The following is a 17,391-nucleotide window of genomic DNA, read 5'->3' on the forward strand; positions in this document are numbered from 1 at the left end:
CTGTCAGCAGGCTTGAGAACAGACGCTGGAAAAATTGAGCGTTGGCTGTCAAACCCGCAGACAGCCGCCGCTCCTGTCAAAAAGGAGGCACTAGGGATGCGCTAGTATCCCTAGCGCCTCCTTTTGCCCGTTTTTACCACCGGGCCTAATTTAAATACAGAATCGCGCGCATCGGCGAGTGGCCGGTGCGTTCGCCCGCTCTCCCGCGGACTTTACTGTATCGGCCTGATAGAAAGTAGGTAAAGCATTAACAAACTGACTAATTAAATGTTTGGTTAGATCTAACCCCTATATCTAAATAAGTCAGTCTGTAAAAAAAAGGCAGCTTACGCTTTTTGGAGTTCATCCACAAGAACTGATGCAGAGGCCTAGAAGAGAATGTGAAGACAAATATAGTTAAGAGTAGTTTGATTTTCAACTATAAAGTTAGTCATTCTCTCAGTGAAATCTTGTTCAAAAAAAAAAATATCAAGAAATGGCATATACAATTTATTTAATCACACTTATATTCCATAACTTCCATACTTGTACGTTTAATGCGGAACTTTAAATAACCTTAGGGGAAAAAACATGAAAATCATGTATGTGTGCGAATTTTCCAGCACTATGCAATACGATCCTATTGAAAAAAAATCTCAATACCAAGTTGGACTCACTTTCAATCGTGTAAATTCCAGGACCCTGGTTTGGCTTCATCCCAAATCTGACCCTTATCAGGCCACCCAAAGGAAAGTAATTGTAACTTTGGACAGACAAGAAAATTGGCTCTTACCTGCAAATTTTCGTTCCTGTAATACCACAGTTCCACACCCCTCTCCCAAAGCAGCGTTTCCATCCGGAAACATGGCACCCACAAGGCTACATTTACCTTTTGTGAATCCAAAATGGGATGGAAAGTGCCCTCCTTCTTTAGCACCACAAAATAAATGGAATACCTCCCCTGTCTCCGTTCACTCAGCGGAACCAGAGTGATGGCCTCTAAGCTTAGCAAACTTCGCAAATTCTGCTCTACTGCACCCCTTTTGCTGCAAGACAAGCAGTGGAACTCCAGAAAGGCCGCCCTGACCAGGCGTGAAAACCCTAAGGCATAACCCTCTCTCTTACGACCTCCAGCACTCACTGGTCCACAGTGATCTTGGTTCACTCCTTGTAAAAACAGGACAACCTGCCCCTACCGTTTCCAGCGAGGAGTGGACGGGCCTGGCTTCATTGGCCTTATCCCCTCCAGTACCCTGACCAGAACAACCTCTGGAGGATCTGCCAGTGCCCTGGAAGAGCTGCTGATGTCCCCCCCCCATGGAGAACCCCTCTCCCAAAGCACAGCCTGGTTGGAGGGAGCTCAACACACTATTACGGTCTATATTGACTATAAGAATCTAGAACATCTCCGCCAAGCCAAACGTCTAAACCCCCGTCAAGCGCGCTGGTCCTTATTTAACTGTTTCGATTTCCTGGTGAAATACAGGCCAGCCACCAAAAATGTCAGAGCAGACGCTCTTTCTCGCACTGCCGAGGCCGAAGATCTTCCAGACCCACCGAGGTTCATTATCGACCCAGCATGAATCCTGAAGGTCACTACCCATGTAGTTCCCCCAGGGAAGACTGTCGTTCCAACCCAGTTACGACAATGCTTGTTGAAATGGGGCCATGATTCTAAAGTAGCAGGACACCCAGGCCGAGCTCGAACTTTCTCACTCCTCAGAAGATATTATTGGTGGCCACAGATATACTAGGATGTGAAAGCCTATGTAGACTCGTGCCCAACCTGTACCCGGCAGAAAACTCCAGTTGGACGTCCTTGGGGCTTATTACAACCTCTGCCGGCACCCAAGGAGCCCTGGACTCATATTGCCACGGATTTTGTGGTGGAATTACCTGCTTCCAATGGTAATAGAGTAATTTGGGTGGTCACTGATCGTTTTTCTAAAATGGCCCACTTTATCGCTCTCCCAACACTACCTTCTGCTCCAGAATTGGCCAAATTGTTTACAAAAAGGACCATTAGTTCTTACCTGTTAATTTTCGTTCCTGTAGTACCGCGGATCAGTCCAGCCCGTGGGTTGAGCCTCCTGTCCAGCAGATGGAGACAGACCAAAACTGAAAAGGGTATCCTGTATCAGGACAGAGCCTACCCTGCAGCCCTTCAGTATAACCATTGTCAAAGCAGAAAGAACTAAGAAAACCCAGTAAAGAGATCAAGCAAGTAAACACAACTCAAAAGAGTAACAGACGAAACAACTATGAACAATTATGAACAAGGAATGGACTCTGTAAAATAGTGCTCTTGCATATCCTTGGACATCATACAGATGCTTCCAGTGTCCTTAAGATAATGATAGGTAACAATCATCCAGAGACCTGTAGGAAGAGCTTCGAGCGGATGGCAGAGAAAGAAGAAAAAAACCAGGAAAGGGTGTATGGACTGATCCGCGGTACTACAGGAACGAAAATTAACAGGTAAGAACTAAATTTTCCTTTCCCTGTACATACCCGGATCAGTCCAGACCGTGGGATGTACCAAAGCTTCCTTAAACTGGGTGGGACAGAGACAGCCCCGCTCGAAGCACCTGCCTCTCAAATGAACCAAAAACCGGGGCATGCAGGTCTAGAATATAATGCCGAGCAAAAGTACGCAGGGATGACCATGTAGCGGCCCTGCAGATTTCTTGCAGAGAGACTGACTGACTCTCCACCCATGAAGTAGCCTGAGAACGCAATGAGTGAGCCTTCAAGCCCTCAGGAACAGACCGACTTCTGAAAATGTAGGCCGAGGCAATCGCTTCTTTCAACCACAGAGCAATAGTAGCCCGAGAAGCCTGTTTTCCCCTTTTTGGACCACTCCAAAGGACAAAAAGATGATCAGAGAGTCAAAACTCATTAGTGACTTGGAGATAACGGAGTAACACCCGTTTCACATCAAGCCGGCAAAGATCGCCCCATCGGGACCCGCGACATCCTCCGCCGACAATGCCGGAAGTTCCACTGACTGATTAACATGAAAGGAAGAAACTACCTTCGGCAAAAAGGAAGGAACCGTTTTGAGAGAGACTCCCGAATCCGAAAACACAGAAAAGGCTCCCAACAGGACAGCACCTGAATCTCCAAAACTGACGAGCGGAAGAAATAGAAACTAAGAAAACCGCCTTAAGCGTCAAGTCCTTTAGCATAGCCCGACGGAGAGATTCGAATGGAGCCACACAGAGAGCCCAGAGAACTAAATTGAGATTCCAGGATGGACATGTGGGTCGGACGGGGGGGGTCTCAAGCGTTTGGCGCCCTTCAAGAACCGAGCAACATCCGGTTGAGACGCCAAGGGGTGCCCCTCTACACGACCGAGAAGCGAACCGAGAGCAGACACTTGGACGCTCAACGAATTGAAGGACAAACCCTGGGAGAGGCCCTTTTGAAGGAAGGAAAGGACCACGGATACAGACGCCGAATGCGCCGAGACACCTGAGTCAGCACAGATTCTCAAACACTGTCCAAATGAGGACATAAGCTAATGAAGTAGATGTCTTATGCGCCCGCAGAAGGGTGGTAATCACCTCTTCCTTGTAGCCTTTTTGCCTCAGCAGTCGCCGTTCAAAAGCCAGGCCGCTAGACAAAAGCGATCCGCATGGTCGAAAAATGCGGGACCCTGCCATAGTAGACTAGGAAGATGGCCGAGATGCAGAGGGCCATCCAACGCCAGATTGACCAGATCTGCGAACCACGGCCTGCGGGGCCATTCGGGAGCTACCAGGATGTCCAGTCCCTCGTGGAGTTCTATTCTTTGGCGATCTTTTCCCATGAGAGGCCACGGAGGAAACACATAAAGGAGGACATCAGATGGCCACGGTAGAGCGAGGGCATCCACTCCCTCCGAACAGTGCTCCCTCCAATAGCTGAAGAATCTGTTGGCCTTGGAGTTAGACAAAGTTGCCATGAGGTCCAGGTGCGGAGGACCCCACCTGTTGGTGATCAAGGTCATGGCTTCGTCCGAGAGCTCCCACTCTCCTGCCTGGAGACACTGGCGACTGAGGAAATCAACCTGCACATTCTCCTTGCCCGCAATGTGGGAGGCCGCTCAGGCAAGTAGTCGACCAGCTTTCCAGTGCCACTAAGCGACTCCGCATGCCCCCCTGCCAGTTGATATAAGCTACCGTCGTGGAGTTCTCGGAGAGGACCCTCAATGCCTTGCCTCGGAGCAGGGGTAAAAACTCCTGAAGAGCTAGGCATACTGCCCGGGCTTCCAGCCGATTGATGTGCCGGCGTGCTTGGACCGGGGACCAATAACCCTGAGTGGCCTGAGACTGGCAGACTGCCCCCCAGCCGGTGAGACTGGCATCCGTGGTGACTATGATCCACTGTGGAGTCCGGAGAGGCATTCCCTTCAGAAGATGCGGAAGCGAAAACCACCACTGTATGTCGGCGATGGTAGAGGCCGAAAGCGGGAGAACTATTTGAAACTGTTCCGACACCAGTTGCCATCGGGATAGCAAGGCTTTCTGTAACGGACACATATGCGCAAAAGCCCAGGGGACAAGGTCAATGGTGGAGGCCATAGTCCCCAGGACCTGGAGATAGTCCCACGCCGTCAGGAGTGGGAGCGAGATAAGGTTGCGTATCTGGGCGACTAGCTTGGATGCTCGCGCACGGGGCAGAAACACCTTCCCGGCCCAAGTATCAAAGCACGCCCCCAGAAATTCCAACACCTGGGAAGGCTGGAGATGGCTCTTGGGAAAGTTTACTATCCACCCGAGAGGTAAGGAGAGCCAAGACCCGGCTGACCACCTGTCTGCAGAGGATTTCCGATTTGGCCCGCACTAGCCAGTCGTCCAGGTAAGGATGGACTAGGACTCCTTCCCATTGGAGAGCTGCCGCCACCACCACCATGACCTTGGTGAAGGTGTGTGGCGCAGTGGCTAGACCAAAGGGAAGCGCCCGGAACTGAAAATGCTGGCCCAGAATGTGGAAGCGGAGATACTTCTGGTGTGCGGGACTAATCGGGATGTGCAAGTACGCCTATGTTAAGTCGAGAGAGGCCAGGTATTCGCCAGGATGAACAGCTGCTATGACCGTCCTCAGGGTCTCCATACGAAAATGAGGTACCCTGAGGGTCCAGTTGACCCTCTTGAGGTCTAAGATCGGGCGGAAGGAACCTTCCTTCTTTGGGACTATGAAGTATATGGAATACTGGCCAGCGCCATACTCCGCTTCTGGGACCGGGACAATGGCTCCCAGCTGTTGAAGCCTGGCAAGGGTTTGAGCCACTGCCTCCCGCTTCAGACGGCAGCACGGTGAGACTACATAGAGGTCCGGCAGATCGAGAAAATTCTAAAGCGTAACAGTCTCTGATAATAGAGGACCCATTGGTCCGATGTGATCTTGACCCATTCCTTGAAGAATAGGGAGACAACCCCCTAGATTGGGGATGGAGGAATGGGTCAACCGAATCTCATTGGGAAGCGGGCTTCGGGGTGGTACGCTGAGGTGCCCCTTCACGGAAGGGCCAACGACCACGAAAGGGCTGAGACCAAGACCGAGACCGCAAAGGATAACCACGAGCAGAAAGAAGCACCATGCCCCCGAGCCGCATATCGACGTTGGCCCCGAAACCGGGACGGCACAAAAGCTCGAGACTGTTTCGGTCGGTCCTCCAGCAGTTTGTGAACCTTGTTCTCACCCAAGGAGTTAATGAGCTGCTCAAGGGCCTCGCCAAAAAGCAACTTACCCTTAAAAGGCAAAGTACCCAATCGCACCTTTGACGCTGGGTCCGCTGACCAATTGCATAACCAGAGAAGCCGTCTGGCTGAAACCGCCGAGGAAATTGCTTTCGCCTGGACGTGGAGAAGATCGTACAGAGCGCACGCCCCATACGCAATAACACCTTCCAACCTTTCAGCCTGCTCAGCCTCCGCAGGGGGAAGGTCCTGGGTGCTGAGTAATTGCTGAATCCACCTAAGGCCGGCCCCTGCATGAGACTGCTGCAAATAGTCACCCGAACTCCCAATGCCAGGACCTCGAAGATACGCTTAAGGTGGAATTCGAGTTTGCAATCCTGTGCATCCTTCAAGGCCATAGCCCCCACCACCGGAATAGTGGTGTGCTTGGTTACAGCGGAGACGGAAGAATCCACCGTGGGAATTTTCAGCAGTTCCAGGCAGTCCTCCGGGAGCGGATAAAGCTTATCCATGGCTCTCCCGACACAGAGCCCCACCTCAGGAGCTTCCCATTCCCGTAGGAGTAGCAATTTGAGCATCGGGTGAAAAGTAAAGGCAGAAGCCTGGGCCCGGAGTCCCGCCAGGACCGGGTCCATGTGCTTAGGCAGTGCTGCCGTAAGAGAATCCGCCGGCGGACCCTCAACTCCTAATTCCTGGAAGACAAAAGGAATGAGGGGTTCCAACTCCTCCTTCTGAAATAAATGGAGAACCCTGGGATCATCCCCTTCGAGAGGAGGAAACGTCTCTGCCAAATCCACAGTCTGATCCGGGGTTCCCAAAGGCGCCAGAGGGTCCGGGCAGGAGGGGGCCCCCAGGACCACCCGCACCTTGACAGCCCCCTGCGGGTCCAGGGCCGTAGGGGCGAGCGGAGGGTCCAACCGCATAAGCTTGGCCGGCGGGGCACCTGGGAGGATTCCTCCTCCTCCTGCAAGCTGGCCAGGTAGGATTTGTGCATGAGGAGCACAAATGCCAAAGAAAAACGAGGCCTAGACTTGCAGGGGGAGGGGGGGGTCAGGGACCCCATCCTGGGATCGCACGGGGCTCAAATTGGTGGGAGAACCCACAAAATCTTCATTCCCTGCGCAGAGTAGCCCCGAATTGGGAGCTGCCAAAACACCCAAAATGGCCACTGTTCCCGAGATTTGCCGACCCGGGAACGGCCTGGCCCGCACCTGGAAGATCGACCCCGGGCTGGATTAGACTGCGCTGCCTGGGAAGGGCCTTCCCCACCTGCAAACACACAGAACATAGCCCCTCGCGATCCCCCTCGATCCCGCGATCACACTGCTAGGCAGCAGTGTGATCGCGGCAATGTCAGTGAAGAGAAGTCGTAATCACAGAGAAAATCAGCTGATTAGGCTTCCCTTCGCTGCTGGGAGGAGCAGAGGCAGAGGACTGAACCCTGCACGCTCCTCACTGAACACCCGGCTGCCGGCAACAAAGAAGCTCTGCCCTGAGGTAAAAATACTGAGCTAGTGGGGAGACTTAATTTCTTCAAATTACCTCCGGGGTTTTTTTTTTTCCAAAAGGAAAGCAGGCAGAGAGTGTGTGTGCCCTAAAGGCACTGATAGGAGAGAAATGTCCTGAACACAAAGGCAGCCAGGTGAGGGGGGAGTGACTGGACCACCAGTTTCACCCCCTATAGGAGCACCGGGAACGGGGGCTTGGGCTATGCTGAAAGAAAAAAAACACAAGGGGCCAAGACCCCCGAAGCCCCCCAAGAGCGTGGGAGACAGTGCTGTCTCCAAAGAATAAAAAACAGAGCTAATTCCTTTTTTTTTTTTTTTTTAAACCAGAACCAAAAGAGGTACTTGCTTGATCCTCTAGGGAAAAACCGAAACTGGAAATATGGCTAAACTAGCCAAGATCAGGAGACCGCAGGTTGAGCTGATCCATCTGCTGGAGACAGACAAATACTGAAGGGCTGCAGGGTAGGCTCTGTCCTGATATAGGATACCCTTTTCAGTTTTGGTCTGTCTCCATCTGCTGGACAGGAGGCTCAACCCACTGTCTGGACTGATCCGGGTACATACAGGGAACACATTTTTCGATTACATGGACTACCTCGCCATATTGTGTCCGATCGTGGAACCCAGTTCACGGCCAAATATTGGCAGTCTTTGTGCAACAAATTTGGGGTTAAACTGGATTTTACTACAGCCTACCACCCCCAGGCCAATGGACAAACTGAACGAACTAACCGTACCTTAAAAACATTTTTAAGAGCTTTTGTGAATGAACGACAGGATGACTGGGCCGACCTTCTCCCATGGGCAGAATTCTCCCATAACAGTCATGCCAAAGCAGCTACAGGATCCTCCCCCTTTCTCTGTGTCTATGGGAGACAACCACTCCCTCCCCTTCCAATACCATTATCCATGCTGTCCCCAGCTGCTCAGATGACAGCACAGGATCTCCATGCGCTATGGACTCAGATTGAAACCATGATCAGCAAAGCTGCCCAGAGAACAAAGAATACTACAGACAAGCATCGGCGGCCAGCACCTCACCTTAAGGTTGGAGAAAAGGTTTGGCTTAGTACTCCCAACCTACGTCTACATGTGCCTTCCATGAGGCTTGTCCCTCGCTACATGGGTCCTTTTCCAATCTTGAGACAGGTCACTCGTGTCACCTATCAACTACGTCTTCCTCCATCATTTAAAAATCCATAATGTTTTCCATGTTTCGCTTTTGAAACCAGTGATACTGTCGTAGCCTGCACGAAAACCGCCCACTCCCCAGGAAATCTCCATAAAGGAGGAGACGACGTACCAAGTCTGCCTTCATAAGAGACATTGGGAATATCTCATAGCTTGAGAGGGGTATGGCTCAGAGGAAGATTCATGGAAGCCCATGAAGAATATACTCGACAAAACACTCCTTGTGGATTTTCATGCCAATCACACGGAGAAACCTAGGCCTCCTGGAAGGGGTCTTTAAAGGAGGGGGAACTGTTGCGATCGGCAGGGGCCGACCCCCACGGCCGACTGCACCTACCGGCAGTGGCGGGTCTCTTCAGTACTCTCTGTGCGGTCATCATCGGCTAAGGCAGCAGGGAGCCAGCAACATGGCTCCCCGCAGGGGCAGCCTTAGCCCCAATCTGACACCAGCGCTTGGCTCCTCCCCCCACTTATAGGAGCAGCAACAGGAAATAGTTCCAGGCTCCCAGTAACCAGTTCCTCACCCAGTTCCTCACTGGCAATCCTTCAGAAGGAGGCTTCTGAAGGATTGCCAGTGCCTTGCAATAAGTCCAGCTTGGTGTGTCTCCTGCCTTGCGTTGATTTCTGCTTTGGATACTGGACTCTGCCTTGCCTGCCGCCTGCCTCTGACACTGGACTTTGTCTCTTTGCTGCCTCAACTCCGGACTATCTATACCACTGCCCTGCTGGTAATTCTGGCTGCTGGCCCTAAGGTTCATCTCCCGCTGACGAGGAACCACGGTAAGCCTTTCTTATCTTGTCATTGCGGCCCAAGGGTTCAGATTCATTGAATCGTAACAGAAGGTTATCAGCCATATCTTTAACTTGTTTCCACAAGTTTCTTTGATATTGCATCATGTAAAGCTGGTATACTGCAATTCTAGATACCAGCATGGATTCTGAAAAACCTTTTTCCCTAAGCATCTAAGAACTTCTGTTCTTTTCCTGGTGGGGTAGAAGAGTGTGGTTTTTGTTTCCTGGCTTTTTTCTGAGCCGATTCAACGACCACTGAGTGGTGTGGCAATTGCTGTTTTTGGAAACCTGGGGTATGTTGTACCAGGTATGTTGCATCTGTTCTTCTGTTTACAGCCGGTACAGAGCAAGGATGTTCCCATAATCGATGCTGAAGTTCCAGAAGCACTTCATGAATGGGCATTGCCATTACTTCTTTTGGTGCATCCACAAATTGCAACACTTCCAAGAGTCTTGTGTCTTGTATCCTCTTCGGTAAGCAATTCAAAAGGAATTGTATCTGCCATTTCCTTTTATGAAATTTGCAAATGACAAATCCTCAGGAGGGGACTTCCTCCTCCCTTCTGGTGGAGAAGGCTCTGACTGTAAATCATCTATATCAGTGTTGGTGATTACATCCTCCCAAGGACTGTATTGAGGTTGATAATGTAACTCAGAAGGATCTGGTTTATGTTTTTGAAGGTGATGTTTTGTTTTAGAAGCAGATTTCGATGGTTGAGATGGAATCTGCTTTGGTATCAGAGGAGGCAGTAAAGGCATCGAGGGGGAAATCGAAAGGTTTCGATGGCCAGCGTCGCCCGATGGACCGGGTCACGATGGTATCGATAGGTCCGGAAATGGCATCGAAGGTAATGTCTGTGCCCGGAAGTGTTGAAGGCCTGATGGCCATGGGACGGAATTAGAGTCTCTCCGTCTTCCTCCGATGAGCCTGGGATTCGAATCAAAGGAATCCTTGGTGGATGTTTGGCATCGATGGCCGCATCGGGGGAGCTGTCGGCGTCAGTGTCTGTGAGGGAAAAGCTCCGATTAATGCGTTGATTTTATTGAGTAGGGGTTGAAAAATCGACGGTTCTGGTATCGATACCGGTGCTGGCATAGGAGGCTGGAAGTTTTGGAACGCCTCGACGATTGCTTGCTGGACCATGGAAGTCACTTCTTCCCTGGAGACTGGGACTGGGTCCACTGTCACAGGAGAAGGTAAGACTGGCGCTACTGGCTCTTTCACAACTGAGCGTGGTGGCACAGTCTCTAACATTGATCCCGGTGGAGAGCGCCTCGGTATCTCGGGTACAGAGGGACATGGTGGCTCTAGTACCCAGACACGCTTTGGCATCGGCTCGATGTCCTTCAGTGCCGATGTGGATGTCGTTCCCTCCCTTGGATCGGAGACAGAACTGTGTCGATGGCGTCTTTCACGATGCTTTCTAGAAGATGTCATTGAAGACAATATGGAAGATCCGGATGGGGGTCAGTGATGGACGGTCATTGTCCCTTTTCTTACCTCGATGTTTTTCGACAGAGGATGATAATTTCTTCGGTGACTATGTCAAAGATGATGGAATGAGTTTTTTTTAAACAGTTCCTCCATTTTATCCAACGGGGCACGCCCGCCCTTTGGTGTCATCTGGGCGCAAGTTGTACAAGCCTGGACATCATGGCCTGATACCAGCATAAGATGCAAATGTTGTGTGGGTCAGTTATCAACATAGTTCGGTTACAATTTGGGCATTTTTCGAATTCGGAGGCCATGGTGAAAATAGGCCAGGTAACGGTCGATGGCCTGTGGGTACCAAATGAAGGAGACAGGAATCGACCGAAAAAATGATTCAAAAAGTACTCACCGATTACTATGTCGAAGGGAAACCCGAGTGATAAATGTTTTGACTGAAAAGTTATATTTTCCATGAGGAAAAAGTACGGGAAAATCTCACAGAGCTCCTATTACGTGAGGTTTACAGCACCGCGGAAAAAAAGACTGAAGAGCGACCCCTGTGGATGAGAATATCATGGCATGCTGGGGATGCTCGCTCAGTGGCCTCAGTGTGCCAGTCAAAAGTTTCTAGAAACTTTGACAGACGTTTTCCGTATCAGGGCTCCATCTGATGTCACCCTATATGTGAGGACTATCATCCTGCTTGTCCTGGGATAAAGACATGGTTTAATGGAACACAGTCAACAGATTTACCCAAGGGAAGTCTTGCCTAACAAATCTGCTTCTTTTGAAGGGGTTAATAAACATGTGGATAAAGGTGAACTGGTAGATGTAGTGTATTTGGATTTTCAGAAGGCATTTGACAAAGTCCCTCATGAGAGCTTCTACGAAAACTAAAAAGTCATGGGATAGGAGGCGATGTCCTTTCGTGGATCACCAAGTGGTCAAAAGACAGGAAACAGAGTAGGATTAAATGGTCAATTTGCTCTGTGGAAAAGGGTAAATAGTGGAGTGTCTCAGGGATCTGGACTGATCCTTGGTACTACAGGAACGAAAATTATCAAAAGGTAAGACCTAATTTTCTTTTCCTTGTACGTACCGGATCAGTCCAGACTCCTGGGATGTACCAGAGCTGAGACTACTTGGGATGGGATCTGGAGAGGCCTGCTCCGAAGTTGCCTTCCCTTGAGCCCTGGACATCCAGACGATAATGACGCAGAAAAGTATGCAAAGATTTCCAAGTTGCAGCCCTGCAGACCTCCTGCGGAGAAATCTGCATAAACTCCGCCCAGGATGCCGCCTGGGAACACGTCGAATGGGCCTTGAGACCCTGAGGTACAAGTCTACTACTGAGTAGATATGAGGATCCTATGGCCGCCTTCAACCAGCGAGAAATGGTGGCCTTGGAGGCCATATTGCCCCTTTTTGGACCCTGACAAAGCACAAAGAGGTGATCCGATAACCGAAAGTCATTAGTCACCTCTAAATATCGTAGTAGTGTTCTACGCATATCCAACTTCTTCAGATCCCTCGAAACTGGATCCACCCCAGGGGTATCCGCAAAGGAAGGAAGATCCAACGACTGATTCAAAAGAAACGAAGAAACCACTTTCGGGAGAAACGAGGGAACCGTGCGCAGAGTAAATCCTGCTTTCGAGATCCGCAAGAAAGGCTCCCTACAGGACAAGGCTTGAAGCTCTGACTCTCTTGTAGCAGACGCGATTGCCACCAAGAATACTGTCTTCAAAGTAAGGTCCTTAAGGGTCGCCAGTTTTAGAGGCTCAAAAGGAGGGGCACACAGGACCTTAAGAACCACGTTCAAGTTCCACAAAGGACTCGGAACCTTCAAGGGCGAACGCAACCGATTCACCCCCTTCAAAAACCGGGCCACATCAGGATGCGTCGCCAGGGGTCTCCCTTCGAGCAACCCCCAAAAACAACCAAGAGCCGCTACCTATACTCTCAGAGAACCACAGGATAGGCCTTTAGCTAAACCATCATGTAGAAAAGACAAAATGGCTAAAACAGATGCCCAGGTAGCGGGAATGTAACGCTCAACGCACCAAGATTCGAAGACCTTCCACACTCGTACGTACGCTAAGGAAGTAGACTTCTTACGTGATCTCAACAAAGTAGAAACCACCGCGTCCGAATAGCCTTTGTTCTTTAGACGCCGCTAGACAAAAGCGATCTACCTGATCGAAACACACAGGTCCCTGATGGAGGAGATCCGGTAGGTACGGAAACCTCAGCAGGCCCTCCACTGCTAGATTGACGAGATCTCAAACCAGGGCCCGCCATGGCCATTTGGGAGCCACCAGAATGACCTTGAATGGATGGGCCTCTATGCGCCAAAGGATTCTGCCAGAGGCCAAGGAGGGAAGACATACAGGAAAACCGTTGTGGGCCAGGGTAACGCCAATGTCCAACTCCTTCTACCCCCGTGTCTCGACAGGCAAAGAACCTTGGGGCCTTGGCATTCTGGAAAGTCTCCATCAGATCCATGGCCGGTGTGCCCCATCTGTCGCAGATGAGTTGAAAGGCCCTGTCTGCCAGTTCCCACTCTCCTGGGTCGAGTTGGATGTCGGCTCAAGAAGTCCACGTGCACATTGTCGACCCATGCTATATGGGACACTCCGCCCACTGAATCAGAAGGCGAGCCTCGAAGGCCACCGGCTGACTTCTGGTTCCCCCTTGATGATTGATGTAGGCCACTGTTGCATTGTTGGAGAGAACCCTGACCGACTTTCCCTGAATCAGGGGAAGAAACGCCTGCAATGCTAATCGCAACGCCCTGGTCTCCAGCCAATTGATCGACCAGCACCCCTGAACCAACTTCCATAGACAAACTGCTCCCCAACTGAGGAGGCTCGCATCCGTGGTGACCACTGTCCATTCCAGCATCATGAGGGGCACTCCCCGGAGAAGGTTGGTCAAGCACAGCCACCATCCTAGGCTGAGACAAGCCGGCTTCGTCAATGATAACGGAAGGTAAAATTGTTTGGACAAACTGGGCTCCATCAGGAAAGCAACGCGGACTGTAAGGGCTGCATGTGCGCGAATGACCAGGGAACCAAGTCCAGCGTTGACGCCATGGAACGTATCATCTGTAGATAATCCCAAACCGTTGGCGGTTGTTTCAGGAGTAAGGACCAGACCTGCCCCTGCAATTTGCGGCAACACTCCGACGATAGGAAGACCGCCCCTCGACGAGTATCAAACGCCGCTCCCAAAAACTCCAGTGACTGAGAAGGAATGAGGTCACTCTTCGTGACGTTCACTACCCAGCCTAGGGAACGCAACAGCTGAAGTACTCGAGTGATCGCCAACCGACAGAGGGAGTCTGACTTAGCCCAAATCAACCAATCATCCAAGTACGGGTGTACCAGCAATCCTTCCCCGCCAAAGCTGTGCCACCACGACCACCATGATATTGGTGAAGGTTCTGGAAGCTGTGGCCAGGCCAAATGGCAAGGCTTGGAACTGATAGTGCTTCCCCAAGACGTAGAACCAGAGATGCCTCTGGTGATCCTCCCTGATCCCAATGTGAAGATATGTTTCTGTGAGATCCAGGGACGCCAGGAATTCCCCCGGATGCACTGATGCAATGACGGACCACAACGTCTCCATGCGAAAGCACGGAATCCACAGACATCTGTTGACGCACTTGAGATCTAGGATGGGCTGGAAGGCCCCTTCCTTCTTTGGAACAACGAAAAATGGAGTAATTCCTCTTCGTTGTTCCCGATGTGGGACCGGCACAATTGTTCCCAGATCGAGCAACCGATCCAAGGTCTGTTGGACCGCTCGGCGCTTGTCTGAGTTTCCGCAAGGTGACAGGAAATATCGGGGACGGGACTGGCGTGCAAAATCTAAGGCAGAGCCATGTTTTATTACCGAAAGTACCCATTGATCCGACATGATCCTGGTCCATTCCTCGTAGAAGAGAGACAATCTGCCCCCAACCCTGGGTACCAAGGAATGGTCCGGCCGGACATCATTGTGCGGACTTAACACCGGCAGGGGACTGGGAGGAACCAGGCCTACCAAAATGCCTGCCCCGAAAGGACAGCCTGCTGACGTCCCCCCAAGCAAATGGAGGAGGAAGAGGAAGGAGTACCTGAACGCAAGGAACAGGCCCTACGATTCCCCCGGAAACTAGACCTAGAGGAGAAGGAGGATCTGGGGCGTGCTCTGTCATCCAGAAGTCGATACCCTTTATTCACCCCCAGTAGCTGAATCATGTCATCCAACTCCTTCCCGAATAACAGCTTACCCTTAAATGGTAAGGAGCCCAGCCTGGACTTGGATGCACCGTCCGCAGACCAGTCCCGCAGCCACAGAAGCCGCCTCGCCGAGACAGCCTAAACCATGGAGCGCGCCGAAGTTCGCAGGTGGTCATACAGGGCATCCGCACTATAGGCCACCACTGCCTCCAGGCGTCCGGCCTGTCGAGCTTCCTCTTCCAACAGGCCTTCATTGGCAAGAAGCTGCTGAACCCAGCGTAGTCCGGCTCTGAGCGTGAAATTACTACAAATTGCCGCCCGGGCCCCTAGGGCCGAGACCTCAAAGATGTTCAATTGAATCTCCAACTTCCGATCCTGGAGATCCTTCAGAGCCGTGGTGCCTGTGATCGGAATGGTAGTCCGCTTCGTGACCGCGGAAACCGCTGCGCCCACCTTAGGGACCCGTAGAACTTCCAAGGCGTCCTCCGGCAATGGGTAAAGCTTATCCATAGCCTTCGTGACTTTCAACCCTAAGTCCAGGGTGTCCCATTCCCGAAACAGCAGATCCGTAGCTGAAAAATGGAAAGGAAAAGGTCTTAAGAGGGCCGCTCAGGCCCAACACCGGATCCATGGAACCGAGCCGAGACTCTTCTGGAGGAGTGGCAATCCCTAACTCCTCTCAGAAAGACTGATTACCCTGGGATCATCACCCTCCAAAATCTGACTCTGCCTCTTTGTCCCTGGCGACGGGATCCCGTCTCCCTCTACCCCCCTCGGGGGTGGGGACGGGCCCTCCAAATCCTCATGGTCTGATGTGCCCTCCAAGGAATCAGAATCCTCCTGTGGGGGGAAGGGCCCTCAGGGACCTCTTCGCCCGTGGAGGTCCTGCCATGGCCCCCCTTCGGGAGTGTACCGTATCTGCAGGGTGTGACCCCTCGGGTCTACCTTGCAATGCTGAGGGACGTTTGCGGGCCTTCCGGGCCTTAAAGGCCCTATGCATGGCCAAAATAAACTCCGATGAGAAGGAGGAGCAGGAGACTTCCCGTGACGTCCCCTGCTCCGTCCCCCGAGGGGCCCGCAGGGGAGGCTGGGCGTGGGACTGGCAGTTGTGGAGAGAGGGAGGGCAGCGAGTTTCTGCCCCCCCCCTCCCCCCCGACAGCGGCGACGTGATCAGGGCTGCCAGTGGAACAGGCGCCAAAATGGTGGCTTTGCCGCGCCTGCCTGAAGCTGTTTAGGAAGATGCACGGGGAGAGCTCCTGACCGCGACTGTCATGGCATTCCGCCTGACCACTACCCCCCGTGCGACTCCCGAAGTCCCTTCGTCGCCAGGGATGCAGGCTGAGCACAGCACATCCCTGGACAGCCGCATGCGCGCCGACCCGCAGGCCACGCCACTGCCGGACTCCTGCCTGAAAAAAAGAAAAATCAACCCTCAGAGGGTGAAGAAAAGGACCGGGGGGAGAAGATAGAACGCCGCCGTGAGACGAAAAATCAACATTTACCTTTTTTTTTTTTCTTAACGACGCTGTCCCCCAGCGAGTGCTGAAGCGGCCTGGGTGGGGTGGGTGAGCAGGGCTCCCCGGTATCACCCCAGCTGGGCCGGTTCTCACCTGCAGGGTCCTCAACCCTAGGCCACAGCAGCCTAACAACCAGGGGGGATGGCCCCCTCGGGACCTAGCAACCCCCTGGGAGGCTCAGACCTGATCCACTGGACAACCTGCTAAAAGACTATACTTTTTTTTTTTTTTTTTTTTTATAACTTTACGAGAAGGAGAAAGGGAAGAGACAAATCCTAGCTACCACCCTTACTCCCCTTACATTAACACCCAATTTGGATCAGTAGAGACTGTGGGTTAAGCACCCGGCCATCTGCTGGAGACAGAGTTATACTGACAGGCTGTGGGTGGCATCCTGGTATATATTATATATATATATATAATAAATATATAAAATATATATATATATAATAAATATATAAAATATATATATAATAAATATATTATATATATATTATATATAATATATATAAAATAGGGAGTCTGACAAGTTTGGCTCTGTCTCCATCTGCTGGTGCAGAGGCAAAACCCAGGAGTCTGGACTGATCCGGTACGTACAGGGAATCGGTTATTTCCACTTTCGAATAGTAGAAAGACTAGGGGGCATTCCATGAAGTTAGCAAGTAGCACATTTAAGACTAATCGGAGAAAATTATTTTTCACTCAACGCACAATAAACTTGTTGTCAGAGGATGTGGTTAGTACAGTTAGGGTAGCTGGGTTCAAAAAAGGATTGGATAAGTTCTTGGATGAGAAGTCCATTAACTGCTATTGATCATGTTTACTTAGGGAATAGCAACTGCTATTAATTGCATCAGTAGCATGGGATCTTCTTGGTGTTTGGGTAGTTGCCAAGTTCTTGTGGCCTGGTTTGGCCTCTGTTGGAAACAGGATGCTGGGCTTGATGGACCCTTGGTCTGACCCAGCATGGCAATTTCTTATGTTATCTTGTGTATCCATTATACATTCTTCCCTGCAACTTAATATCATAACACCCCTTTGGTCCTTGAATCACCTTTCCTA

General features: G+C 51.2%; 1 protein-coding gene across 7 annotated transcripts in view; it reads right to left on the reverse strand.

The window, feature by feature from the left end:
• Positions 1 to 17,391, reverse strand: part of KTN1 (kinectin 1) — a 342,484-nt gene that overhangs the window by 211,871 nt on the left and 113,222 nt on the right. For all 7 annotated transcript variants that reach the window (XM_029598255.1, XM_029598256.1, XM_029598257.1 and 4 more), the window contains exon 13: positions 331 to 368. In XM_029598255.1, the coding sequence (XP_029454115.1) occupies positions 331 to 368 (38 nt within the window). The remainder of the gene's footprint in view (positions 1 to 330; positions 369 to 17,391) is intronic.

The sequence above is a fragment of the Rhinatrema bivittatum genome, chromosome 4 (assembly GCF_901001135.1).
Source record: "Rhinatrema bivittatum chromosome 4, aRhiBiv1.1, whole genome shotgun sequence".
NCBI lineage: Eukaryota > Metazoa > Chordata > Amphibia > Gymnophiona > Rhinatrematidae > Rhinatrema > Rhinatrema bivittatum.